Source organism: Delphinapterus leucas, chromosome 10, assembly GCF_059928025.1.
Source record: "Delphinapterus leucas isolate spDelLeu-1000000601 "Yukka" chromosome 10, BTC_Dleu_Yukka2, whole genome shotgun sequence".
NCBI classification, from domain to species: Eukaryota; Metazoa; Chordata; class Mammalia; order Artiodactyla; family Monodontidae; genus Delphinapterus; species Delphinapterus leucas.
This window is the reverse complement of record NC_143138.1, coordinates 50,585,083-50,612,354: the sequence shown is the minus strand read 5'-3', so window position 1 is coordinate 50,612,354 and position 27,272 is coordinate 50,585,083. Positions and strand designations below refer to the sequence as shown.

Below are 27,272 nucleotides of genomic sequence, written 5' to 3'. Positions count from 1 at the left end.
TCAAATTTGGAGACACCAACAGGGAAAATTCCAGTCAAGTCTGAGACCAGAATTCACACTTTAATGGGCTTAATTAGAGACAATATGGGAAGACAGTGTGTATAGAAAACTGGGGTTGTTTACCAGTGAAAAGAAAGCTAAAAGAGTGTGGTCAGTAGAAGTGATCTCATGGGCAGAAAAGGATTGTTTTGCTTCTACCTTCTTTATAGGTGGGAGAGACTCGAGTATTTTACAGGCTGAAAGGAATATTCAGTAGACAAGACAGTATTGAAGACAGGGACTGCTGGATGACACAAAGTTCTTTATCAGATGACAGGAGATAAAATAAAGAAGATGGTATTCTCAGCATGTTAACTACAATTTGTTTCCTGAGGGAAACATTCATTGTTGTAAACGTCTAAGTGGACAGTGGAGAGGATGAACCACTTTTGCAACTGTTGAGAAATAGTTCAAAGAATAGAATGTTATACTGTTACTATAAGGTTCAGACAAAGATGTCACAGACGGCAGACGTATGTACTTGCAGTCGACCTCTATACGGTATAGACGGTGACCTGGGAAGGGAGACATGCTCCCTGTGTACTAGGCAGTCCTCACTGCCTCTGATACGGCACCACCCAAAGTTCACTTTGGGCTGCTCAGATTGCAGGCTGAAATCTCAGTTTTTTTCCCTGTACGTTTGTAATGGATCAGGATGAAAACTTGGAAAGTTAGGTCTTTGGGAAAACAAATTCAGATTTTAAATTGTGCACTGGAAAGATGACTGACTAAAGCAGAGCATTCACTCTCTCCAGTCCGGACCTAGGTCACTGGGGCATCTCCAATCCTTGACACCATGTGCCATTAAATTACAAATGTAAAATACTTGGTACTTAGTATGTGTTCAACAAATGTCATTCCCTTACATTATAATACCTGTTTTCTGTCACTGTCGCTGAGCATATAATGCCTTATTCTATGCCTTTTGAGTTAACTATTTTATTTTCCCAACTATACAGTACGATTCTAGAGGACTTTATTTCATGTCTTTACATCTTGTCTTTTGTTCTTCTGACCACCAAGTTTAAAGTGCCTTGTTGGAAATAAGAGAAGGCTTATTGGATAAATGAAAGGATATTCTTAAGTTTCACTCCTAGAGAAGTTTTAATGAACAAAGGACAAAGGACTAGACTCTTACCCTAGACTACCAACCATGTTGACTCTTTCATGGAAGGATAGACCATGAGTTTCTTGAGGGCAAAGCCCTTGTCTCATACATTGTTTTTTTTAACCTACAGAGCATAGTACTGTGCTTGGCAGACTCATTGGATGTTTACTGAATGAGTAAATAAATGACCCCCTGAATGAATAACCATAAAAATAAGAGGGAGCTAAACATTTTCTACATCCCACAGGTGTTCATTAGATGCAGCTGACTAAATAGAAAAATGGAGTTTAATTCCTTCTATCCTCTAAGTTGATCTTAAATGAGACCTTCATTCTGATTGATTCTTTAATGAGACTGAAAGACAGAACACTGAAAGCCATGGAGAAATCTAAGATAAAAGGGTGTGAAAATAAAAATAATACTTATTCTTTGGTTTGTTGGTCCATTGCAGGATGGCCAAACTAAAGAAAAGAAATTGCAAAGTAAGAAGAAAGTTTCAACCAAAGAATATTCAGAATGACAGAATTTTAGAGAGGCCAGATCGTGTAGCTTAAGTCTGACTTTTCAGAGGAGAATTTTAGGCTATGTGACTTGTTCTAAGTAAGAGGCTGCAAGTTTCCAGGGGCTTATTACGATGAAGAATGAAAATGCAATCACCAAGCGACTAACTTGACTCTGTCCGTTACCCTTCCCCTGATAGCCAGAAGGCAAGAGTGGAAGCACTGTTAATGTCAAAATGAACCTGGGCACATGCTAAAACTACTGAAGTCTAAACTCTAGAGTTATTAGTAGGAGCGACACTCTTACCATAGCGATACACGGACACTTCTCCCAGACCAGTCTATCTACATACACCCCCCTTCAAATCCTACTCCTTACTCTTTCTCAGATGAGAAAGGGAGAGACAGAATGTGGGCAGAAGCATTGTAAGAATGGGTGACATGGGGGGTGCCATGAAATAAGAGTCACTCACAGGAAGAAAAAAATACAATGATGAGAAAGGTTTAAAACAAAAAGAAAGATTTGAATATTTTTCTTCAGTACTGATTTCAGAGTTCAAAGATACCTTAGCAATTAAAATAGAGAAAATGTAGTCTACTTACCCATTCTGTATGGCAGCTGTGGGGTCATAGGTCAGAGCCATGCCAGCCTGTATATGGGGGGAAGAGGGGAGAAAATGTATCTTAACATTTTTATGGTGGCGTCCAAAGCATTCAATACGCACAATGCTTTTATCTTTACTTTCTACGATTTAAGTTTACTTTATCCTGTATATTTCTCCTCCCTTACTACCAAGACTAGCATTTTTACTATCTGAACACAAGAATCCACCAGTGAGTTAGGGAGTTTATATTATATATCCAGACAAACCAAAGAACAATGCAGTTTGGATGATTTTCATTTCTAATTCATAAGCCATGCACTGTTTAATCTGGTAGCCTTATAATTTCTCAGTATTTTCAAGAATACCTATTGTATATCCCATGGCATGAAAAAAAGGAAAGGATAGATGCTGGGGTCAGAGTAAAAATAAAAGCTACTTAAAACACATTCGACCTTTTAGAAGAAAATGTTAAGAAACATTTATTTTAAAATATTGCATGTCTCAGGGGTGTCTAGGCAATGAATCACAGAGTGCTGTCCAATACTTGCTGGTACCTGTCTCACTAAGAGTGTAGAAAGGGAAGGTCATTTACATGTGATGGAAATTCTAGGCCTTGTGGCTAATAAGGAGGTGGTTTAGTTTTTTTTGTAAGAATAAAACCACCACTGAAAAACTACATTTCTGTAACCGGCAGTTGTTGCAGAAAAGAATATCAACTTGATGATCGCTGACTGACACCCTACACACCATACACATCATACACATACACCCTGACATCATACACATCATCATATTTCATCCTCACAAGGACCCTATGAAGTAGGCAGGAGAAATATTTCCTCCATTTGATAGATGCAGACACGGAAACTTGGAGGGATCAGTTGACTTGGTTAAGGTCACATGTGTGGAGGCAGAAACAGATTCCAACCCAGACCAGCCATGACATTGACTAGGATTTTGAATGAGCCCCGAAGATCATTTCTCTGTGGCCGCATGGGTCTACCACCCTTTGTTTTCCAGAACTGTCAGCCTGGTTATTGCTTGTGAGCAGAAACAGAAATAGAATGAAACAAAGATGACTAGGTTGTCTTTAGGTCGGATTTTTTTCTTTTTGGAAACTTAAAAATAAATTAGTCCAATGTCAATCTCCTGGCTCGATAATGCACTATTATTATATAAGATGTAACCACCGGGAGAGACGGGGTGCAGGGTAAACAGGACCTCCCTGTACATGTCTTTTGCAATTTCCTGTGAATATATAATTATTTCAAAATAATAAGAAAAAATAAATTAGCTTTAGTAAGAAAAAAATAAATTGACTTTTGTAGAGGATAAGAAAAACCATAAAAACTTTAGAGAAAATAAAAAAGATCTTTCATGTTTGAGTTTTTTTCCAGTGTGATTGAAGGTGGTTTTCCTGATAAGCTCATTTAATTCCTCAGTTTTAACACATAACTGAAATGAAAATTCTCAGGCTTTCTAAGATAGGGCCTGAAGTCCAGGACGGCCTGCTACATTCAAGCTTACATGCATTGTTTTCCCTAAACAGTAATTTAAAAATTATTATTAAGATTGGTAGGAGGAACAAAACTGTAGAGCCATCTATAAATGAAACTGGCATACAGGGAGCACACGTAATTGAAACGAAGTTTGCAAACAAAGCTGAGATGGAGATGCACTGAGAATACAGGCTTAATGATAACTGCCCATCACTCATGTTGAAGAAATACGATATGATAATGTGACAAGCTGGGGTCTGGAAAATGAGAATAGAAGAGTGGAAATGAAGACAGATTACTTTCCCCCCATGGGAGAAGCAAAGGCAGTGATGTCAAAGCACATAGATTCTAAGTCTAAATTCTTCCCTAGATGGGGTCTCTGCCATGTGACAAACAGGAGGCTGGTCTGAGGCCAAAGACTCCCCAGGAGGGACCTGTCCAGGCGGGACTCCATGGTTCTGGGTCCTGGAGAGGGCAGCTGGAAAAGCTGTCCATCTGGGATGAGATTTCCCTCTTAGAAACCCTAAGCTTCTTTCCTCTAACATATCCAAGATGTCACACCAAAGACAGGATGAAAAAAACAGGTTTTGTACTCAATAAAGATATTGTTATTTAATAAGAGATTTAAATGATCACTGTATCTTCAGACCCCTGTTCGCCCCCAAATTGTTTAAATCCCAGGGGACTTTAGGAAGTCACATTGAACGTATTTTCCGATAGTGCTCAGAGACCAATGCCTTTCTTGAATTATAGGTCTTCAATATTCTCTTTTTATGCCATGTGTATTTGTTCTGGCAATGTCAGGTAAAGATTTTTTTTCTTTCACATTTGACTTGAATTCCTCATGGATTATAGTTAACCAATCAGGTCTAGCTAGGAATACGGTAATTATTACAAAAATTCTCTCTCTTTCTTGAATAGTATTTGATAATCAGAAAGCCTAAGTTGGCCTCTTCCTCCATCTTAAACCTCCACTCATCTTTCAGAAGATGGAAAGAACTAAATAGATGATAATATGGTTTAGTGGAGAGAATATATGTTTTGGACCTGGGTCCAAGTCTTAGCTCTGTTGTTCTCTAGCACTGTGACCTCAGGCAAGTTATTTAATCTATTTGAGCCTCATTTTCCTTAATTGTCAAGTGGTATAGTAATACCTACCTCAGGTGATTGTTGTGAAATTTAAAAGATATTACTTTTGTGAAACGCCCACCACAGTGCCTGGAGACAAGACACATACATAAACATTATAACACAAAGCAACACGTGGCAAGTGCCCCGTGAGGGTATGCATGAGGTGTAGGGGAGAGGCCAGGGTGGTCAGGGAAGGCACTTGGAGGAGGTACAGGTGAGAGATTTCCATAGATGGAGATGAGAGGCGGAGGCCAGCTTAAGCAGAAGGAATAATAGCATGGAAAAGGCGTGTGAATAAAAAGGGCAAGGTGGACGATCCACTTGCAGTAGAACATTGGAGGGAGCAGTTGACAATAAGATTTGGAAGGAAAGGAGGAAGGTCTGGTCTTGATTGCTTGGTTCCTCTTGGGGAGCCACTGATCATTTTTCAAGCAGGAAAATGATATAGTCAAAGAGGGCTTTGGCAACAAGAAATAGCATGAGCCCCCTGGAAAACAGCGGGAAGAACCAGAGTGATGGGTGAGTAGGGTAGGCACTGGGGGACAGGTGGGTGGAGAGAAACTAAGGAGAGGATGAAGCCAAGTTTCATCTACTTCATGATTCGGCCTGGGGCCAGTCGTGCCTCTGAGGACCTTTCGCAAGAGAAGACAACCAGAGATCTGCATTTGGAACACTGTGGTTTACAAAGCAAGGCATGGGTTAAACAAAGGGGTGTTTGAACTTAAACCGCTGGCTGAATATCACAGCACAATAACTAACACTGGGATGCACCTGGTTTTCATTTCATGTGTAACAGATTGTTGAGTTATAATTCTAATATGGTCTTAATGCAGATTTTGCATTCCATTTCCTTTTGTTTCTTTCCACAAGGTAAAAAAGAAAATCGATTTTGCTGCTCTGTCTAGCCACCTTTATACTGAGCTAGAACCATGAAATCATCATTATGTAATTAACAAATTTTATGGCATGTTTACAAACTCCAGAGTCACACAAAAAGTAAAGTAACTTGGAACAACACGAAAATGTCACACCACATAAATAGAGAAGTGATGTTTAATCCCGTCACTCTCTTTTGAAAGGGGTTTATTAAATTCACAAATATTTTCCACTTTTTAAGTTCACATTATTTGTGGATTAAAGGCATTTATGATTTATTTAAAACAAAGAGGGGACATTTTTGTCATTTTCCAGCAGCAGCTGAGTTTTGGCTTAATATTTCAGCCATAATGGGGTATTTCTAGTCCTTTCAGATAGAATCTAGAAGAGCTAAATAAAAATTTTAAAATATGGTTTATTGGAGTAATTAGGTGTCAATGAAAAAATGTTGCCTGCCATATCAGTAAACAAAGATTTGCAGCCATCAAGCCATCACACTACAGCCACTCTGGTGAGCCCTGAGGGAACTCAGGATAGAAACAGGATGCCCACGGTCAAATCATCAGACACTGCAGCCACAGCCCACCCCACAGTGCATCCTGAAGATACTCAGGATGAGAAAGCACGGGATACTGGCCCCAGATAGCTGAGGTGCATATCAAAGCGATGATTTCAACGAGCCCTGACTTTTGCATCTTCCCATATATAGAAAGATGCATCCTTAACTTGAGATCTTTTGTTGCAAAACCTCCTGTATCTCCTGGTTCCTCCCTTACCTCTTTGGAAGCAGTCTCTCAGAGTGATCTGGATGCTGTGTCCCAGGCTTAAGTTCTCAGTTTTGTCCAACAAATAAAACATAATTCTCAACTTTTAGGTGGTGCATTTTTTTTTCAGTCGACATAGGGACCCAAAATTATTTCCAATAAACATAGGGGATTCATTGAGACACATCATTTTGACTTAGGGGCTAGATATTTGATATCCATAGCTTTAAATGAAGAAGTAATAATTATGGAAATACTGCTTAAAATGTACTTGCTAGAGAAGGCATTACCACTTCAAGAAGACCTTCTAGACTGGAATGCTTGGTCTTATCTGAGGAGCAGAGTATCATTGACTCTAACAAAGCCACTGAAAAGATAGCTGATAGAATGGTTTCTATCATGTTTGAAACTGTTTTTACAGTGTAATGTGAATGGGAATCAAAACATTTGATTACATGGACAAATACACACTGTAATTCCTGGAAAACTGAAACACTGATGTTGTAGCCTAATGTTTCTCCTTTTTCTAAATTCTGCCCTGACACACAATACATCATGATTGGATGAGTTACAAATGAATAATTATAAAACTTTCCAATCTTCTAAGATCAGATTTCAGGCAACACTTTAATAAATAGGTAGTAAATATTGTATATTTTAGTAAATATTGTGTACTGAGTTAGCACAAGATGAGTTCAGGAAGCCAACGAAGAAAAGGATAACTTGGTTTTCTGGATATTATTTTTAAAGAGTTTAATTCTTGCAACTAATTAAACAATCTTTATAACTGTTAGCTGGTTATGGTTAAAAATTTAATAAGTGAAATAAGATGACTTAAAAAGTGATATGTGAAAATGGCTTAAAAGTATAATGCGTTATAAATGTTTAGGTACTGCTATTGTCATGAAACCTCATTTAACTTTGTTTATATTTATTTACCAGCCTTTCTCTTTAGAAAACATGCCTTTTAGTGAAGAAATCATGATACAAAATTACGTGTACAATATGTGTGAGCAAATAAAAATTTTAAAAATCAAAAATATCTTCGACTACTAAGGAAAAATTACTGTCAACAATGTTCAATATTGGGATAAGTATTAACTATAAATGGCTTTCTTTTCTTTCATATTTTTTTCTGGCTCTTTTAAGTTGTATATGATGAGAAATATTTTATAATGGAGGTAAAACCAAAGAAACATACTATATCTTCTATTATTTGTTTTAAAATTATAAATTCAGGAGGGTAGAAAAAGGCATACTATTTGTAAAAGTCATACAGATCAGAGGCCTGATTCAGAAGTAAGCTTGAAAATGTCAGGAGACATTTGGGTTTGCTGGGTCAGTAGAATACAGAAAGCTGGGAAGGATAGGGACTGTTACAGCCAGAAGGGTCAAGGTGAGAATGAGCAGGGGGTCAAGAACGAAGACCGAAAATCCAGGGTTAATGATTCAGGGTTTCTAGTGGTGGAAGCTAGTAACAATTTATAAATCCAAAGGCCAAACTGGCTGAGAAATTGAAGGTTTCATATGTGATCCCCGAAGTGTGGATATCCAAGACATTCAGAGGAATCAATAAAAATCACCAGAAAACCACAAAATGATCAATACCCTGTCAAGCTTTTGGCCAAAGAAAGGGCTTTTAACCTCTTTCCTGTTAAGAGAGTGTGCTTGCTGAAGAGGATATGAGAGCCTGAACTCCTGGCCTTCAGAAGAGGCAAGTGGTAGGGTTTTACTGGGAATGGCTCTGGCATGGACACGTGACCACTGAGTGGTCTGTGTCTCCTGGGAGAGGCAGTCAACCATGTAAGGCAGGTCTCTGCTCTCACCTGCTGGAGGGATGCTCCTTGGGCTTTGTGCAGCCAGTCCCTCCTCTAAAGAGAGGATGAGGGACAAATGAGACGGGAGACAAGGAAATGTCCAAAGCCTACAAAAGGGAGCCAATACTGCATGGTCTTAAGATAAGACAGAAATCCTAGCTAACTGTCCCAAAAGATGCCAACGAACATGTGAACTGGCTTACAGTACACTCCCTGACTTTCATAATTTCTGAACCCCCAAATCACTGTTATTCCAAATCGTATTTGATTAGTTTGCATCATTTGACCAGGGATTTTTTTTTTTCCCTTCTTCCTTCAAAACTCCTTTCCCTCTGCTTCTGTGAGGCTCTCCCCTAGTTTTCTTCTGACCTCTCAGAGGGCTTTTTCTTGCTCGATCCGCCTTTGAGGTGCCAGTGCTCAGGACCAGGGTTTCCCTCGTTCTCTCTCCTTCTACACAACGATGACATTCACTTTCTGATCCCAACTATTGTTTATGTCCAAGTGATGCCCAAATCTTGGTCTCAAACTCAAGTATCCATACTGAGTTCCAGACACTTATTGCCAAGTTAAATTAGTAAGTTCATGTATCATCAGTATCTTTTTTTAGGTTATCATTTCTTGTTTGGGTGTTTACTATTATCCTTTGGTAAAAATATCCTCTCCAGCCTTTGCTTGCACCTTCCTTTCCATCCACCAACCATACCATCATGCTGTGAAATGTGTTCTTATGATAGGCAGATCTGAACACATTGGTGGCATCTTATCACCTTTGAGATAAAACATGGCTTACAGAGCCCTTCATGATCAAATGTGTATGTACCTCCCGACCTCCACAACTTTCCTGTGCAATTCCAGACCCCACCCTTCACCAAACTCAGACATACACTCACCCTGCCCTATAGTGTTAACCTCTGGGCCTTTGCTGCTGTAGGTTTTGGCTGGAAATGTTCTGTATCATTGTCTGAGGGAATATTGCAATGCTCTTCTCCCAGCCTCAGGCTAAATGTCATAGCCTCTAAAAGCCATTTCTCTCTCCGTAAAGCATTAACCTCTTTCTTAGCTCTGTCCCCATGACGCAGGATGGGAGCTAACATGACCACACTTTGCCATGCGTATGCCTCTCTTAACCAGGCTCCTGACTGTTTCCATCTTGGTATATCTTCTTCCCGAACCAGTGCTTGGAATGTAACAGACTCAGTAAATGTTTGTTCGATGAATTAGTAAATGAATATATTTCCACTGTGGGGAATGGAAATTTTATGCAGTGGAAATGTGGAGCCCCAACCGCTGGACTGTCAGGGAATTCCCAAATTTGTATTTGAAAATGGAATTGGAGTGTTTTAGATTTTCCTTATTAGCAAAATTTCCTTAAAACAATTTCAAGTGAACTCACTCAAACGTCTAAAGACAATGTCTCAGCCCTTGATTGATTAGTAGAGATGGGGGGGAAGCAAAATGATTGTTGGGGTCATTGGGAGACCTTCCCGATGTAACAGGGCAGCCCGTGCACATGAACCATATCATGAGGGGGAGGCCAGGAGGAACTCGAGGCCCCTCCTTACCCAGGCATCTGACCCCAAGTGCAGAGAAGAGGAGATCATTAAAAGTCGTCTTGAAATCTCCAGGAGTTTGTCAGGAATCAAGCAAATGAAATGCAGGGGACTTATCACTTTAAAAAGAAATAGTAACAACAGGCAGAGAATAGAGATAATTTGCCTCCTTGTGTTTGGGAAAAGAACATCAAGGAGAGTTATGCTATTGTTTATGAACTCTGTCATCTCGATATTTCTGCTTTTTTGGCTTTCGCTACAGCATTCTTGTCAGACAGAGATGCTCTCCCTTATCTTACAATAGAGAAGGTCAAGATAAAAAGATGCAGACAGAATTAAGACTGGAAGGCTGAGAAAGTCTATGGCGGCACACACAAAAAAGCATTGTTAAAAAGGAAACAGGGGGCTTCCCTGGTGGCGCAGTGGTTAAAGATCCGCCTGCCAATGCAAGGGACACAGGTTCAAACCCTGGTCCGGGAAGATCCCACATGCTGCGGAGCAGCTAAGCCCGTGAGCCACAACTACTGAGCCTGCGCTCTAGAGCCTGCAAGCCACAACCACTGAAGCCTGTGTGCCTAGAGCCTGTGCTCCACAACAGAAGCCACCGCAATGAGAAGCCCGGGCACCACAGCCAAGAGTAGCCCCTGCTCTCTGCAAGTAGAGAGAGCCCATGCGCAGCAACAAAGACCCAATGAGGCCAAAAATAAAAATAAATAAATAAAATTAAAAAAAAAAAGAAGGAAGCGGAAGAAAAGGTATCATAGCATTACACCATGTAGCTAAAGGTCTCAAAGTCTTGGGGGAAAAAAGTGCTAGTCTGAGTTCGTCATTAAAACCAAAGTTAAATGAAGCCTTGATTGATAATCATAAAAGCGATAAGAGAACATTGCCATATTTAATGTAGGTACTTCTGTTTTTATCTCTGTCTAAATGACTGATCTTTGTAGATTCCAAGACATAGTTTTGTTTCACTTTTTAATATCCATGAAATTGGGGCTCACAGTATACTTGATGGCATTTGAGAGTTTGGCAAGTTTCTCTGCTTTTTTAGTGGTATTTAATATAATACTTTATCTTTAATTGATGGTGTCTCAGAGTCAATGATGTAGTGTATATACTATTAATCTCCACCATAACATGGACAAATAGGGTAAAAAATATCAGAAGCTGAGGTTGCATCCAGGGTGAGCCTGTGCAGCTAGACAGCTGAAAGTCCCAGGTATCTAGCTAACTGATCCGTATTCTGCCAGGTCCCAGCTATAGTTTGATGTTACCTTGAGGTCATAAGCTGCAGCTTAAATATTGATGGGGATGACTCTGCATCTTGTGACAGGTGGGTTGCCAAGACAGTGCCAACAACTCCAGAAATCCCCCAGGTTGTTGATGCCCCACTTAGCTGCCCTGATCCATGGAGACTGGGCCAAGGGCATACAGGAGACGTGGAGATCAACCATCAGCCTTTCTCCTTGTAATTGCTTGATGTAATCTTCCCAGCCTTCAGCCCCTCCTAATTCTCCCAACACTATCCCCTCCCCAAGAATATAAGTAAGTTTTCCCATTCTCCTCCTTGGGAATGGAGAGGAGACAGAGGACTAGAGCTTGTCATCAATCACATTTTATCCAAACTTACACTATTACAGGAATTTACAAGATTTACCTTTAGTGATCATAGGTTAGTAAATATTAGACCCAGCAGCTTTAAAATAAGAACACTTGGGCTTCCCTGGTGGCCCAGTGGTTGAGAGTCCACCTGCCGATGCAGGGGACACGGGTTCGTGCCCCGGTCCGGGAAGATCCCACATGCCGCGGAGCGGCTGGGCCCGTGAGCCATGGCCGCTGAGCCTGCGCGTCCGGAGCCTGTGCTTCGCAGCGGGAGAGGCCGCAACAGTGAGAGGCCCGCGAACCGCAAAAAAAAAAAAAAAAGAGAACACTTAACTAAGAAAGCATTCATGCTGAGTTACTAAGAATTCAAGTTCTTTTGCCAATGGGAAGATTTCTTTTGAGATTAGAAGGGTCATTCACTTTGAGTCTGCTTTCGAAGTTGCAGGCAAAGCACATGAAATGAAAACACTACATCTGGTGGGCTGGCTAACACACTTAACTGCAAGTGCTGTCGTGTATCATAACAGCCAATTGCCCTTTTCAAGATCACATATGTAAAGATTCTCCTTCAGTTCAAAGTTAAAAGGACTATTTTCAGAACCTGGCCATGTTGCTAGATACATCTTAACTTTTTTCCCAAGGTCTCATTAAAGAAAATAACTGGACAACTAACTGCCAAGCACTATGATATATCCAATGGAAACAGTAGCAAACTATATAGATGATGTTTCTACTTCCATGGAATATGGTTGAAGATAACTTCAATCTACATGCAACTATTACTAAGATTTTCAGATAATTCTTTAGCTATACTATTTCATAGGAAACTGTGTTTCAGTTTCTCCTCAAAGTATTACTTCTTCTTTTTTTTTTTTTTTTTTTCGGTACTTGGGCCTCTCACTGTTGTGGCCTCTCCTGCTGCGGAGCACAGGCTCCGGACGCACAGGCTCAGCGGCCATGGCTCACGGGCCCAGCTGCTCCGTGGCACGTGGGATCTTCCCGGACCGGGGCACGAACCCGCGTCCCCTGCATCGGCAGGCAGACTCCCAACCACTGCACCACCAGGGAAGCCCCAAAGTATTACTTCTAATGGCTCATTGGGGCAGGACGTCAATTCTGTATCTCTGAAACAAATTTTCTAATGTTCAGTATTGTAAAATAAAATTGTAGTCAATATGGTTCCCAAGCTAACAGAAATGATGAATTCCTGGGCCTGCTGTCAGGTTCTTCTCATACTTAACACGAAGGACACTGACTGGTGGCTGATCAAATAGTTTGGAAGCAGGATGCACTAGTCAGAAAAGATCCAACTGCAGGCCAGAGGGCCACGTGTTTGAGTTGTGCCTTGTTTTCCTCACTGCTAAGAATGTCTCAAAACATGTGCTTTACAATAACATTGGTAACAACTACGGACAGCCAAATGCTTTCAAGAAACTCAAAATATTCTGTTGCTAGGGTTCCCTATGAACTGTGACTGGAGTGATAGCCTCTTCTCTCCAGATTTTATGGAGCATGTTTGCTGTTACTTCCACAGACATCTACATGCCCTTCAGCATCAATAATGTCCATATCAATGTGACCCAGTTTGGTTCCTACAGAGCCAAAATGGCTTCTTCTCAGATGCAAAGAGGTGTGTAAATAAGAATGATATAAATGTAGTAGAAATAATTCAATGTATTAGGCTAATGACTTTTTCTTGCTAAGGAAGATACATGAATCTTTACATTGTGTCAAATGTTTAAGGATTTTATGAAATAATTCCGAGTCCACTGGTCACTCATGGACTCATTAAATTAATGAAAACAGTATCAGGGCTTTTTCCAAATTCCTTAGAAAGTTTTACACATATTGGTTGAGTAGAGTAAGAACTAATGTCTTTAGATCCATAAAGGCTGACAATAGACTGTAACACAACTCTTCAAATTAAGACAGTTGGCTCATACACTGGTAACAGTTACTTTTGATACCCATGCACATTATTTTTTACATCAGTGGGAGAGACGTAAACTTAACCAAGAGACTGGATCCCATTCGATGGCAGTGATCATAAAACAAGATAGAATTGAATCTTGTTATTTGAAGTAATTCTGTTATATTAAGTCACCATGAACACTGAATTAGGGAATACAGAGTCACTGCTTCTAGAGGAAATATATAGTTAGGTTCCTGCCTGGTCAACATTTTCACCAACTAATCAATAGATAACCTTGTTTTATATCTATTTTTCTCTAAAGACACCATATTTAATATACACTGTTGATTCATTAACATTGAACTCAAAACCAACAGTGCTCTAAGTCATGCCTGAACAAAGCTTATCTTTACTTTTCCATATTTTTTCCATAAGGCACATTATAGATTTCTTTCACATAGAAACACTAGACAACTTAAACAGTGAAAAGCACGAACAAACAAAACCTGTAACCCTAAATAGACCAAAGAAAGGACATTAGTTGATAGTATAAGAACTGAAACAAGAAGGCAAAGCATCACGTGCTCAACCTCATCTGGGGGTTATGTGTTTGGTGACTCAAACTTTTTGCTGCTCTGCACATCTTCAAATGACCATAAAAACACCGTGAGTATTGATCCTGGGTACCAAATAAATTTTAGCAAGTGGGATACATTTACAAATCTGGTTCCCACGAATAACAAAGATCAACTGTACCTTTTTTCAAACTGATTATTTCGTGAGTCTGAGTCTTTCATTAAAGAAAAGGAAATTTTATAAATTAATAGCACTATTTATAAGGATTCTAAAAATTCCTTACACAGAAGAATTTGGTAACCTCACCCTTGAAATACATTAGGACGCAGAAGCTTAAAGCTTATTTACATTCAGTACTATGAAGTCCGTAGAATATGTAAGAAAATTCGTTTGCTAATTCTTTGTTAAATCCAGAAAGTCACCAGTTGTGGCATCAGAATGCTTCTTCTGCCAAAGATAATAGTTTTGAAAGATACTGGAAAGTACTTGACCACGAGGAGTACTTTTCACAGCCAGGGAGGTTGTATAAGCACTTTTGTAAACGTCATTATCTGCCAGAATAGGTAGGTTAATAATTCATCTTCTTTCCCTTTAAAAACACCAACTATGTAATTCATCAGTAGCTCAATCTTTTCCTTGATATCTACAAGAGTTCATGTTTTTCTTTTACTTTTTTTTCTTTTTCTTTCATCTTCTCCATCCAAGTCCCCCTCTCCTTGCCAGCTCTTGGCTTTTTTGATTACATGACCTTCAAGGGAAAATTGGCTAGAAATTTGAAAATCACGTAATGTTCAGTGCCAAATAATGCTTGGAATGCAAATAACGATTGTGGGTATGATCTTATAAAAACATTAACAAAACGTGGGTCAAAGTTTGTCATTCAGCTTGAAAGCTGTGGATTTGTGACTTAAACTCCAGTGTTTGACCCCGTTAGCCACTCGAGTAGAGTGCCTGGTAAATTACAATCAAAAGCAAACAATTTTGAGCATATGACAGATGTTGACACACATGATTCCTTAAAGTTCAGAAAGAATTATTATTCTCAGTTGGGCACATTAGAGGACTCAAGATTTATTAAATAACAACTCAAAGCTCAAGTTACTTCTCTTAACTTTATTCTCTCAGAGCCACTCAGCACCCGTGAGCATGGATGCCTCTACGGGATGGGTGACAAAGCAGAGCTTTCCAACTTTCAGGAGAATTGGGGGTGGGGTGGGGTTTAAATGTAGACAAATCAGCTACCTACCCTGAAAAACAAACAACCAATCAACCAAATGAACAGTTAATGGTTAGTAACATGACAAATGTGAGCTGATATTCATGCGGCTGCTGTTTTTGTTATTATTTTTGCTGTTATTTTGGCTTTGGCTTTAACTGTTGTGTAGGTACGAAGCCAGTTACAGTCAGTGATTTGATTTCTACAACCTAAATTGTATTCAGTTCTACTTTTAATCTCCTACTTTGCCACTTTAGGTTCCAAGGGGGTAGGGAGTCTGTCTATATGTTTCCATCATGTCTGTAGTATCCAGTCTTGGATACTTTGGCTTCAACTTCATGTCACCAGCTGCATTAGCCCCTAACAGAAGTCACCGTGTCCTTTGAAACTTTGAAGCTGGGCACTGACTTCTCCCCTCCAGCTGGGAAAGTCCTAGATAGCATATTCCTCCCGAAGAAGGCTGTTTCATCTACACTGAAAATCTGTTATTTAGTGTAGCCACTTTTATTATCTTATCTAGACCTTCTGGAGAACTTGCTGCAACTTCTACATCAGCACTTGCTGCTTCACTTTGCACTTTGATGTTACTGAGATGGAGTCTTTCCTTAAACCTCCTTAAACCTCTGCTAGCTTCAGACTCTTCTTCTGCAGCTTTCTTACCTCTTTCATCGTTCCTAGAATTGAAGAGGGTTAGGGCCTGGCTATGGATCAGGCTTTGGCCTAAGGGAATGTTGTGGCTGGTTTGGTCTTCTATCCAGACAACTAAAACTGTCTCTGTATCAGCAATAAGGCTATTCTGCTTTTTTATCATTCATGTGTTCACTGGAGTAGTGCTTTTAATTTCCTTCCAGAACTTTTCCTTTGTAGTGACTACTTGGCCAACTTTCAGCCTATCTGGGCTTTTGATATACCTTCCTCACTAAGCTTAATTATTTCTAGCTTTTGATTTAAAGTGAGGGATGTGGGACTCTTCCTTTCACTTGAACACTTAGAGACCATTAATTAGCCTAATTTCAGCATTGCCTCAGAAAACAGGGAGGCCCAAGAAGAGGGAGAGAGATGGGGGAATGGCCAGAGAGTGGAGCAGTCAGAACACACACATCATCCTATATGGACACAGTTCACGATGTCCCAAAACAATCACAATAATCACATCAAAGATCACTGATCACAGATCACTATAACAAATATAATAATAATGAAAAATTTTGAAATAGTGCAAGAATTATGAAAATGTGCTGCTAGAAAAATGGCACCAATAGACTTGCTCAATGCAGGGTTGCCACAAACGTCAATTTGTAAAAGACACAACATCTGTCAAGTGCAGAAAAGGGAAATGCAGTAAAACGAGGTCTGCCTGAATGCAAGTCTAGTCATCTTCTACTCAGCCAGACATTAAAGTGATGGGCAAAAATGTAAAACAGTGCCTTTCTTCAAAAAAAAGTCTTTGCTTTGAAAAATATAGTACTTTCCATAAAAGAGTTCTATTTTTGTTAACAGGTGATGGGTTTATTTTTTTTAATGAATAACTAATAATTTTTAAGAGCATAAAGGAAAACAAAGACCAAAGAATTTGAGGAAGGCTGCATTAAGAAACAAAATGGTAAGACTGTTATAGAGTCCTTGGAAAGAGAGGGCTCACAGCCCCAATCCCTGGCCCTTCTGCTCATAGCTTTTGGTGTCACTTGAGAGATTAGTTAATAACTTAAAAATATTCCAGTATTCTTCACTTATGCAAAAATATGTCTGCCAGCATATACTTATATTTCAAAACCTGGCTAATTTACACTAATTTATGTGTATAACGTGTTCAGTAACAGCATTTCACCAAACTATGCTAGAAGAACTGTTATCAAAATGCCACCCAGAATAAAACAGCTTCACATAATAAATTAAAATTTTAATTAGCCTATCAATTTTCATGTTTAAGATACTTCAAAGTTGCTTGCAAGCCACTAGTTTTGTATCTGAAGCATTGTCTCAGAAATCTTTTTCACACTATCATTTTTCACCTGACTCAAGAGAGAGGACAAGTAAACATTAGCCTCATTCTGGGCTATGATCTCAGGTTGTGAAGCAGCAGAATCTAAATTATCATTTTTTATTTTATCTAAGGCAACGATGATTGAAAGGTTTACCATTATTTTATATAACAAAACAAATAAGCAAAAACAAACAGCCCAAATGATCTCCTTATAAAGCTGGAATGCCAAAGGGCTACAAGGTAAATAAAACACCAAACCACCCACCAGAAATGGACTTCAAGGGAAGATGCATGTCTCAATCTGGGTGAGGGAAGGAAGCAAAAAGTTCTCTTTAAGAATCTGACCCACAGTCCTTGCTTTGGTTAGAGTTTCAATTGATAAGATCTATGCGGTCAAAGACCTAAAGCAGAGAATGTAGATAGTACCCCCAGGTGACTTAACAGGAGAAAATACAAACTGTCTTGCCATTGATTATAAGACGAGAGTCAATTTCAACAGTGTCAAAATGTGGAAAAACAACAGCAACAAAAATGTGTGTCTTAGAAACAATGAAATACAGTAACTAGAACTGACTGGTTTATAAGAAATGATTAAATATTGCTTACACAGGATTAATTTGTATGATGTCATACCTTATACACCATACTAATATACATACTTTTATTTAGTCTAGCAAGTACTATGCAAGGGGAAATAGAAGAAGAAACATATGTAATAATGGGCAAAGTTTTCCAATATTCTTGGTGTGTCTGCTTCTAAGACCATAATCACATAATCACAGAGTAAAAATTAACATGCTCATCTCAAAACCAAGATATCTGATAAGTGTATTTTCAGTTCATGCCATTTATTTTCCTGATTTCTTTCCTCTGAAATGTATCTGCATACTTGGAATATGTTTTTATTGGTCACAGATAAATTTATGATGGTCCCTTGATCTTCATATTCAACAAGAAAACCTACAGCTCTTAAAAAGCAACTTTTGAAAACAAAGATTAAGAATATACTTTAAAACCTACATTTAAATTACAAGGTGCCTGGGTCCTAAATTTGACTCCACAATGCTTCCATGGCAATAGTACACGTGGTCTTTATCATGCTCTAAACCCAGAGCCCTGGATTCTGTATACGGTAGCAGGGTGGCCGCTCTAAGTTTACATTTCTTTTATGTTTATTGGTTTGGTTTCTAAGAAATGTAGACTCAAGTGAGGTGTCTTGCTGCAATTGGTATCTATTCAGTGAATGTAATAATATAGGAACTGAAATTTCAGTCATCATTGCTAAGTTACCTAGTTAAATATTGAGGCTTTGGGGTTATGGTCTGTGATCCAGAAATCTCTAATCAGCGGGCATTTGACTCAAGTAAATTTTGAAAGATCAAATGAGTCTTTCTAGACCACGGATGACTGGCATGGGACCATTGTGAAAATGAGTGCTATCACAAATCACCTTTCTTCTGGGGGCAGTGGGCTGCCTGCTGATCACAAACTGCCCACTAAAAACACATGGTCACACCCTGCCCTCTTCTGTTCTGACTACTTTTCTAAAATTGAAACTCTTGGTTTTTTTTTTTTTAATTAGCTTCAAGTGTTCAGTGGTGATTCCCTTTTTCCTTAAGGTAATGAGTTATAGATTCTACAGTACTCAAACATAGCTATCCACTTTACAAGGGGTTTTGAGATCTGCATGGAAATACTCAAAACAGACTACAGTCTTAGAAACTGAAAAATGGCTAAAGGTTTTGCTGAGTAAAAAATCCCACCCTCTTTTCTTTCCTTACAACTGTAATCTCAGTGTTGAAAGTATAAAATGCTGCATCAAGTAGGATGCCTCTTAAATGATAAATGGATGAAGTAGATGCTTTGAATAGAAATACTAAATAAAGCTCTTCTGTTGAAATGATGGTCTTGGTACAAAATGGCATTTATTCAAGGCATTCAAACAACTCCATTCTATTTCACAAAGAATAAAAAGACCTCTTGGAAGCCCAGACACCTTTTCCTTGTCTTCTCACAACAAAAATAACCAACAGGAATCCATTCCCAAGCGGCACTGGAGCCATAAGCTTGCTTTTCTACTGTTTTGTGTTAGGAGAGTAAAGGGATAATTAACTGTTAAATGCTTTTCTCCTTGTTGGGAAAAGCAAAACCTTGTGTGTGTCTGCTTTTCTTTCTTCTTGACCAACAGAAAATGTCATATTTTATATTGATAGATACATATATAAGACACATATCAACATGTTTATGAGCACATGGGCATTTCGTAACTACACATATATGTGCAAGTGGAACATCTCAACAGTAGAATGAAATAAATCGAAATTTTTGTTTGTTTTTTTCAAACACAAACATTTAACTCTCACTATTGTTTTCACTGAAAATATTTTCTTAAGTAATCATGCCCTCATTTTATAACTATGACACAATTATGGATCAATTCTTTGTGGCTAAGCCTTTCAGTGAGTATTATAGGATTCAAGTTTGGTTAAAGACAGAAGACTTACTGTAGTGCAGAACTGAGGTCAATTTGGAAGTCCTATACTCCTCCTGAACTAATTTTATTCTGATTAAATCAATATAGGCCTGCTCATTTGCCATCTGGTTTTCTACAGGACCTGGTTCTCTCACAGCCCCGTGTGTCTGTCTTGTCACCCTCCTGAGGGATGTCTGCGGCCACATTTCTGAGCACAGGTCAGTCAGGACTCACCTCTCCTTCCCTGGGCCAAGGCCTTCCATTCTGGGTGTATTTACTTTGATTCTGTCGCTTCTTTTGTCCTCCATCAGCGAATTTGCACAGTAAAGGCTCACTAGGGGCTGGGAAGATAAGAAACCAATTTTACATTAGCAAATCCCCTTTAAAAATAAGTGATTATGTGAGTCACAGTAGTGCTTTGTAATGCATATCTTTTGAAGTCCTCTTGCTTCTGGAGAGACATTTGGCCCCCTTTTAGTTTCAACTCTGTTGGCGGCTGTTCTAACTAACTGGGCTTCAAAAAAGTACTGGCAGACCATAAAAGAATATAACAAATATTGTTGAAAAAATAATCAGTTGAAGCAGAATGTGAACTTGCCTTAGAAGTAAAGAGACAAGAATCAACCCCTTCCGATTATGTTTGTGTTAAAAACAAGACAACAAGCCCTAAATGAAGTCACTTATGCTAAGCCCCATGTCACCAAACAGAGACTTATAGTTTCAGCCTCTCTGAGAAATGGAATCTGAAACCAGTCCATCAGGAATCCCTTGGTCAGCACTAGAGAGGTAACCTGCCTGACAGACCCCTGCATCCCCTAAAGGAAAGGGACCTTGTCACAACCAATCCACTTTTTGCTAGTATGCCTTTCTTGTCCCACTCTTTTCTGCGTATAAAAGTCTTTTATTTTATACAGCTCCTGGTAGCTCCATTCTCTCTGGTGGCTGGGATGCTGCCCAATTCATGATCTCCCACATGTGGTCCTAATTCTTCACCCTTCCCTGTATCCTTGTCTTTTGCCATGAATGACTGCTGACTGAGGGGCTCAGTTTTTCTGAGTGCCTGTCATGTATATAGGAAGTATACATGCTATTAAACGCCTGTTTGTTTTTCTCTTGTTAATCTGTCATTTATTACAGGGGGTGTCTCAGTCAAGACCTAGAAGAGTAGAGAGAAAATTATTTTTCCTCTCCTACTATACATATGTTTATGTGTGTATATATACATTTAAAAGTCTTTTTTTGGTGAAACCTTGGAAGCTATAGAATTGGGGAACAGTACTGGCAGGAAAAGAAAAGACTGAATGAACGATTAACCTTAAGATTTCTTTTACCCACTAGCATAAAAAATTGTGCAGAAGCATCCCTGAAACAAATATTACCAGATAACAATAGTCTAGCTTGCCAAGGATCAAATATAGATAGACTAGGAGATTCTGGATTTTAAGCCTATCTTGAAGTTTGCCATTACTGAAAAGAGAACTTTCAAAAAATTGTTTTTAACACTAGCGGACATTTAAAAAGTCATGGGGTGAGACTTTCTTAGCTTTCAACTGAGATATCTTTGCAAATTGTGTTTTACAGTGTCTTAGAGGCTTCAAATATTAGCCACCCTGATATTCAAGGATCTTCATAAACGGTCAGGCTATGGATGTTGACAATGACCTATTTGTATTTATTGGCATTGCTAAGTTGAAACATCTCCTGTTACTTTCTTAATTTGAAGATGATTATGATGGTAAAGAAGATAGGGCCACAATGTTTCGCTAAATGAATTAAAAAAATAAAACCCCAGAAACAAATGTTCAAAAGTGTCATTAGAATAAGATGGAATATCCGTAATATTACCCTTGAATTGCAGGCGTGTCATTCTGATTGTTAGTTTCCCAAGGGACTATTTTATTCAGAGTGGAAGAGAAAACATTAGTAAATTAGTTAGATTTATATAATCTTCTAGTCCTCATGTAATTTCTAAACACCTGCAGGATAAAATCTCAACTCCTCAATTAGAAGATAAGAATTTGTGCCCTTAATCTTACCTTTCATCAGTCTCCTCCTCTCCCCCAGTGGTTTACAGTCCCCTCACCTCTAAATGCCTTTCCTCCTGCCTGAAATTTCCTTTTGCATCTCCCTCCTACCCCGCCCCCTGGACCCATACCCTCCATCTGGCAAACTACTAATCAACCTTCAGAATGTAGCTCAAATGTCACATTCTTCTGGAAGCTCTTACTACACCATGTCACTTCAGAGTGAAATTCCCTAATGCTTACTTGGCAGATTTTTTTCACAGGTTCAATGATGTTTTGAAACCAAGAAGGACCCTGTGGGGCCCTCCTGGGTACAAATCCTTTCCGTGTCCCCCATTTCTTCTTTGTAGGAAATAGGATTCATTCAGCCTCCTTTACCTTCCCTGAGTTCCAAAGGGTAGATTCAAAGAGTTGCTAATCAGGGAGAGGAGAGAATGCAGAAACAAAGGAGGAGCAGGCAAGAACCACTAGTGCAGCCGCCCTGGGGCAGGGTCCTGGTTCCTCCTTAAGGAATATACAGAACAATATAGCTCTGAGTTCTTCTGCAGGAACTAAGGCCCCAGGATGAAAACTTCAGGTCAAGCACAAAATTCCTGGATACCACCCTTGCTACCTCACCACCAACCAATCAGAAGAAGGTCTATACACAGCGGAAGATAACAAAGACTCTGACCCCCTCCCCAAATGATTCTTCCTTTAAAAACTTTCATGGTTGAGCAGAAACTTGGGAGTTGGTTCTTGGACACGAGTCTACCTTCTCCCCAGGTTACTGGTCTCCTGAATAAAGCAATCTTTTCTTTTCAATCAACACTTGTCTCTTGAGTATTGGCTTCTGAGTGGTGAACAGCGGAAGTTGATTTTGGTAACAGTTTCTGTTAAGTCTTCTAACAATAATAAGTAATTTCCAGGCTTGAAGGTGGAAAGTGATTATAGCAGAGTTCTGGGTGAAGTTTGTGTGTGTGTGTGAAAATTGTTAACAGCATTTTGCACATAGATATACATAATACTTGACAGTGTTGCTATTCAGTGTGGCCCAAGGACCAGCAGCAGTGGTATCAGCACATGGGAGCCTGTTAGAAATGCAGAGTCGAGGGCCCTTTCCCAGATATACTGAATTAAAATCTGTATTTGCAGCAGATCCCAAGGTGATTCCTGTACGCATTGAAGTTTGAGAAGCACTGATGTGATTATGACTGAATCCTTAAGGAAGGAGGAATATACCTTAGATGTTAAACATGAATCCTCTGAATAATGAGACGATTTCAGTAGCACAGAAATATTATATTGTCTACAATTTCCTTATTGCAGTATTATGATGCCAATTGATTTTGTTTAGTCTCTTTTAACAGTAGTTGAAATAGAGGCTAAATGAAGAAAAGGCCTTTGTGGAAGTGAGATGCAGTTATAAGCCACAGTTTGTAATGTGCTAGGAGACATTATGGTCTCTCATGTAAATGGGGAATATTTAAAATATAATTATAACAATGCATGGCAATAAAGTTGCATGGTAACTATGAAGACGTAATTACAATTTGCTTGCTTAGTGGAGTATTTCTAGTCTTCCAAACTCTGCACTAAACATAAAACATCGGATGCATAAACTGATAAAATAATCTAATGGTTTACAGGATTTGCTATCTTAAGCAAATGAACAGACGACAAGTATTTTGCTTAGCAAAATTAATGTAAAACACTATATACTGATTTTTATTTAAAACTTAACACAACTTCAGTTTTATGATTCACTAAAAATGTTTCTAACATCGTATCTTATAAGTAGATACTGACATACATTTCAGCTAATATGTATTAATAGGAGAATTCCTGCTGTCCCTTAGAGAAGTTGAACATTTTTAATTAGCATTCAGTTTATTTAAATTCTTCTAGTATTTATATTGGATTTGTAGTGATGCTTTTTAAAAAATATCTCTTTATTATCATAACTTACAAGTCTGATGTTTTAAATATTAAATTTTAAAATTTCTCACCTCAGATAGATTATAAATCTTACTTCAGAAAAAAAAAAGTACAGCGGGAGGAGCTGGTAGAGAGAGTAAGCTAATGACAACAGAAGCAGTTTATTGGGGGCGAGCTTAAAAAAATCTTTGTGTGAGAGTAGAGGGATGAGATGAAAACAAATTTAAAAAATTTTCAAGAACTAAGATAAAATATGATAAAATTTTAATCTAGAAACTATCTTTTTTTTCAGGTATGGATATGAATTAGTTTTTAATTAAACTATCCCTGTGATATTCAGGGTGACTTCTACATTAAAAAGCCGTTCAGGGCTTCCCTGGTGGCGCAGTGGTTGAGAGTCCGCCTGCCGATGCAGGGGACACGGGTTCGTGCCCCGGTCCGGGAAGATCCCACATGCCGCAGAGCGGCTGGGCCCGCGAGCCATGGCCGCTGAGCCTGTGTGTCTGGAGCCTGTGCTCCGCAACGGGAGAGGCCGCAACAGTGAGAGGCCCGCGTATCGCAAAATAAAAAGTTGTTCATACTAATGAATTCAAAAACGATACTAATCAAAGGATGTTAAACTTAGAAACATTTTTAACACATTCGTCCATTAATAAAAGAAAACTGAAAGCTATTCAGTATACGTATATGTTTCACTACCCTGGACTCTGTACCTGAAAAAGTGGTCAGTCTAGAGGGAAAAAGACAAGTAAAAGGAATACTCTAATGGATGGCAATGGCTGTCATAATAGAAATAGAACATCCTCTAGCTTAGAAATCACGTCCAATACCACAGAGTTTGGAAACATCACAGTTCACATGCATGGTTCTCTCCATGCCAAGTGCCAGATTATGACCTGAGCACAGGAAGGACTAATACCAAGTCTGGCTAAAAGCAGGCTTCTAGCAAATGTTTGCTAAATGAAAATATTAATAAATGAGATGGATACAATGATAGGATGTAGTTGAAACACTTTTAGAATTCCAGATGAAAATTGCCAGCACTAGAGCTGAGAACAAAGAACAAAGAGCCTGGCTCAGCCCTCAGCCCTAGGTCCTTAGCCACTGCTGTCACCAACAGGGCACCGTCAGGGGAATCTGGGATGAAAAACAGGATGCGGCACTCTGTGCTTTGGACAAACAGGCCCCTTAGACAGTTAGATGTAGAGGTCAGGGAGAATTTTAATGAGCCCCGATTCTTGCTTCCTCCCATTGATAGAAAAGCACTAAAATCATTAACTTAAGATATTTGTTCTTTGTGACTAGCAGTAATCTTTTATCAAGGTGTATGCTTGACTGCACATATTCCCAGGCCAAAAATCATATGTAAGCTAGTTTCTCCACTACCTTTTTGGAACAATTCCCTCAGAGCTTCTGAGAGGCTGTCTTCCAGGCCACAGTACTCAGTAAGGTCCCTGAATAAAACTTTAACGACTCCTATGTTATGTGTTTTTCTTTAAGTTGACACAACAGTGTATTTGGACTTTCAGCCCTTACTATAATTCTCCATAGTCCTTAAGCCTCCTGCTGTCTTCTACCTGATCAGGATCCCTAATTCCTTCATATGTAGACAGAAGTAGCCTGTACTGATATGGGATAAATAATAATGATGTACAAGTTATGGATATAAGTCTGGTTCTAACTCTATGTTAGAACCCATGTCCTTATTTTTTTAATACTACCTTTAAAATACTTGCAGTTAGATGCAGAAAACAAACTTATGGTTAGCAAGGGGGGAAGGGGGGACAGGGATAAATTGAGAGATCGGGATTGACATATACACACTACTATATATAAAATAGACAACTAATAAGGACCTACTGTACAGCACAGGGAACTCTATTCAATATTCTGTAATGACCTGTATGGGAAAAGAATCTAAAAAAGAGTGGATATATGTATAACCGATTCACTTTGCTGTATAGCAGAAACTAATACAACATTGTAAATCAACTATACTCCAATAAAAATTAATTTAAAAAAAATAAAGTGCTTTGCAGTAGAAAAATAAAATAAAATACTTGCTGTTATATCCAGGAAAGTTTGCAGATGAATTCCTCTGATTCGTATGCAAATGATTTGCTATTTTCTCTCCCTCATATGCTTTATAATGATAAAGTTCATATGCATATATGTACGTGTATATCTATAGCTACATATCTTCCTAGATGTAGAAACAGCAAGTCCCAAATCTAGACCACAACTGACATGACAAACATTACTTGAAGGTTACAACACTGAATTATTATATTTTGGAGTTAGAAAGCCTTTTGCATATAGCAAAGTGGGCTATTTGGTTCCATTTCCTTTCAACTTCTATAGCCTGTTTACCATTTAACTATGTTTTGTATACTAAATGAGGTATAGTTATTTGGACAGTTCTTAGTTGTACTAAACTTCCATCCTGGAAGGCCTATAGTCCCTGTCTATTGTTTGATCTTAAAATGTATTTAATTTAAACTCTTTATTTTGCCAATAAGGAAAATAAAAGTTCAATGAATTGCCGGCTAAATTGTGGTAGCTAATAGAAACATCATACCCAGAACCGTGTATTCTGGATTTCTAAGCAAACACTCTCTCCAACTGCTTACCTTCCACCTTCCCCATCAGAGGTAAAAAGAAATGAGTTTTGGGCAGTTCTTGTGCTTGAGCCATAACTTTGGGATGGAGCAAAAAGACTGAATATTCACTAAGATATGATTACTGTGGTTCTCTGAGCACAGGTTAGAATTAGAAGTGAAAACCAAGCATTCAATGAGATCTGCTAAAATGATTTGTACTGCCATTCTAATAACAGTTTATTTTAACAGAATAAACAAATTACATGGGTAATATATATATATATTTTCACATTTTATTATTTTTAAACATCTTTATTGGAGTATAATTGCTTTACAATGGTATGTTAGTTTCTGTTTTATAACAAAGTGAATCAGTTATACATATACATATGTTCCCATATCTCCTCCCTCTTGCATCTCCCTCCCTCCCACCCTCCCTACCCCACCCCTCTAGGTGGTCACAAAGCACCGAGCTGATCTCCCTGTACTATGAGGCTACTTCCCACTAGCTATCTATTTTACGTTTGGTAGTGCATATATGTCCATGCCACTCTCTCACTTTGTCACAGCTTACCCTTCCCCGTCCCCATATCCTCAAGTCCATTCTCTAGTAGGTCTGTGTCTTTATTCCCGTCTTGCCCCTAGGTTCTTCATGACCTTTTTTTCTTTTTTTCTTAGATTCCATATATATGTGCTAGCATACAGTATTTGTTTTTCTCTTTCTGACTTACCATAGGTAATATTTACAAATGTCAGACACATGTGTACTCCTATCATTTAGGCCAAAGAAATGTAAAATGGTGGAAACAAATAAAAAGTTAATAACACTTAAAGAAAGTGTAACTTGCATGTACACTCCCAATTTTATCTTTCTGAAATGGATTAGTGCTTATATTTAGTTGCAAATAAAATTCTTTACTATGGGAAGCAGGCTGACAGAAAAAGAAAATGCTCCAGAGTGACAACAAAAGCAGAACAGCTGTTTGCCTAGAAAGAAAGAGAGAAAAAACATAGTATGGTTTTTTTTTTTGATAAATCATACTATGGCTAAGTAATTATCTCAAGCTCACCTCTCTGTT

The 27,272-nt window shown here is 38.7% G+C and overlaps 1 protein-coding gene across 8 annotated transcripts in view; it reads right to left on the bottom strand.

Moving 5' to 3' along the window:
• Window positions 1–27,272, bottom strand: part of RBMS3 (RNA binding motif single stranded interacting protein 3) — a 716,964-nt gene that overhangs the window by 118,718 nt on the left and 570,974 nt on the right. For all 8 annotated transcript variants that reach the window (XM_030764126.2, XM_030764120.2, XM_089918953.1 and 5 more), the window contains exons 7-8: window positions 19,887–19,993; window positions 2,251–2,297 (exon numbers count right to left, since the gene is read on the bottom strand). In XM_030764126.2, the coding sequence (XP_030619986.1) occupies window positions 2,251–2,297; window positions 19,887–19,993 (154 nt within the window). The remainder of the gene's footprint in view (window positions 1–2,250; window positions 2,298–19,886; window positions 19,994–27,272) is intronic.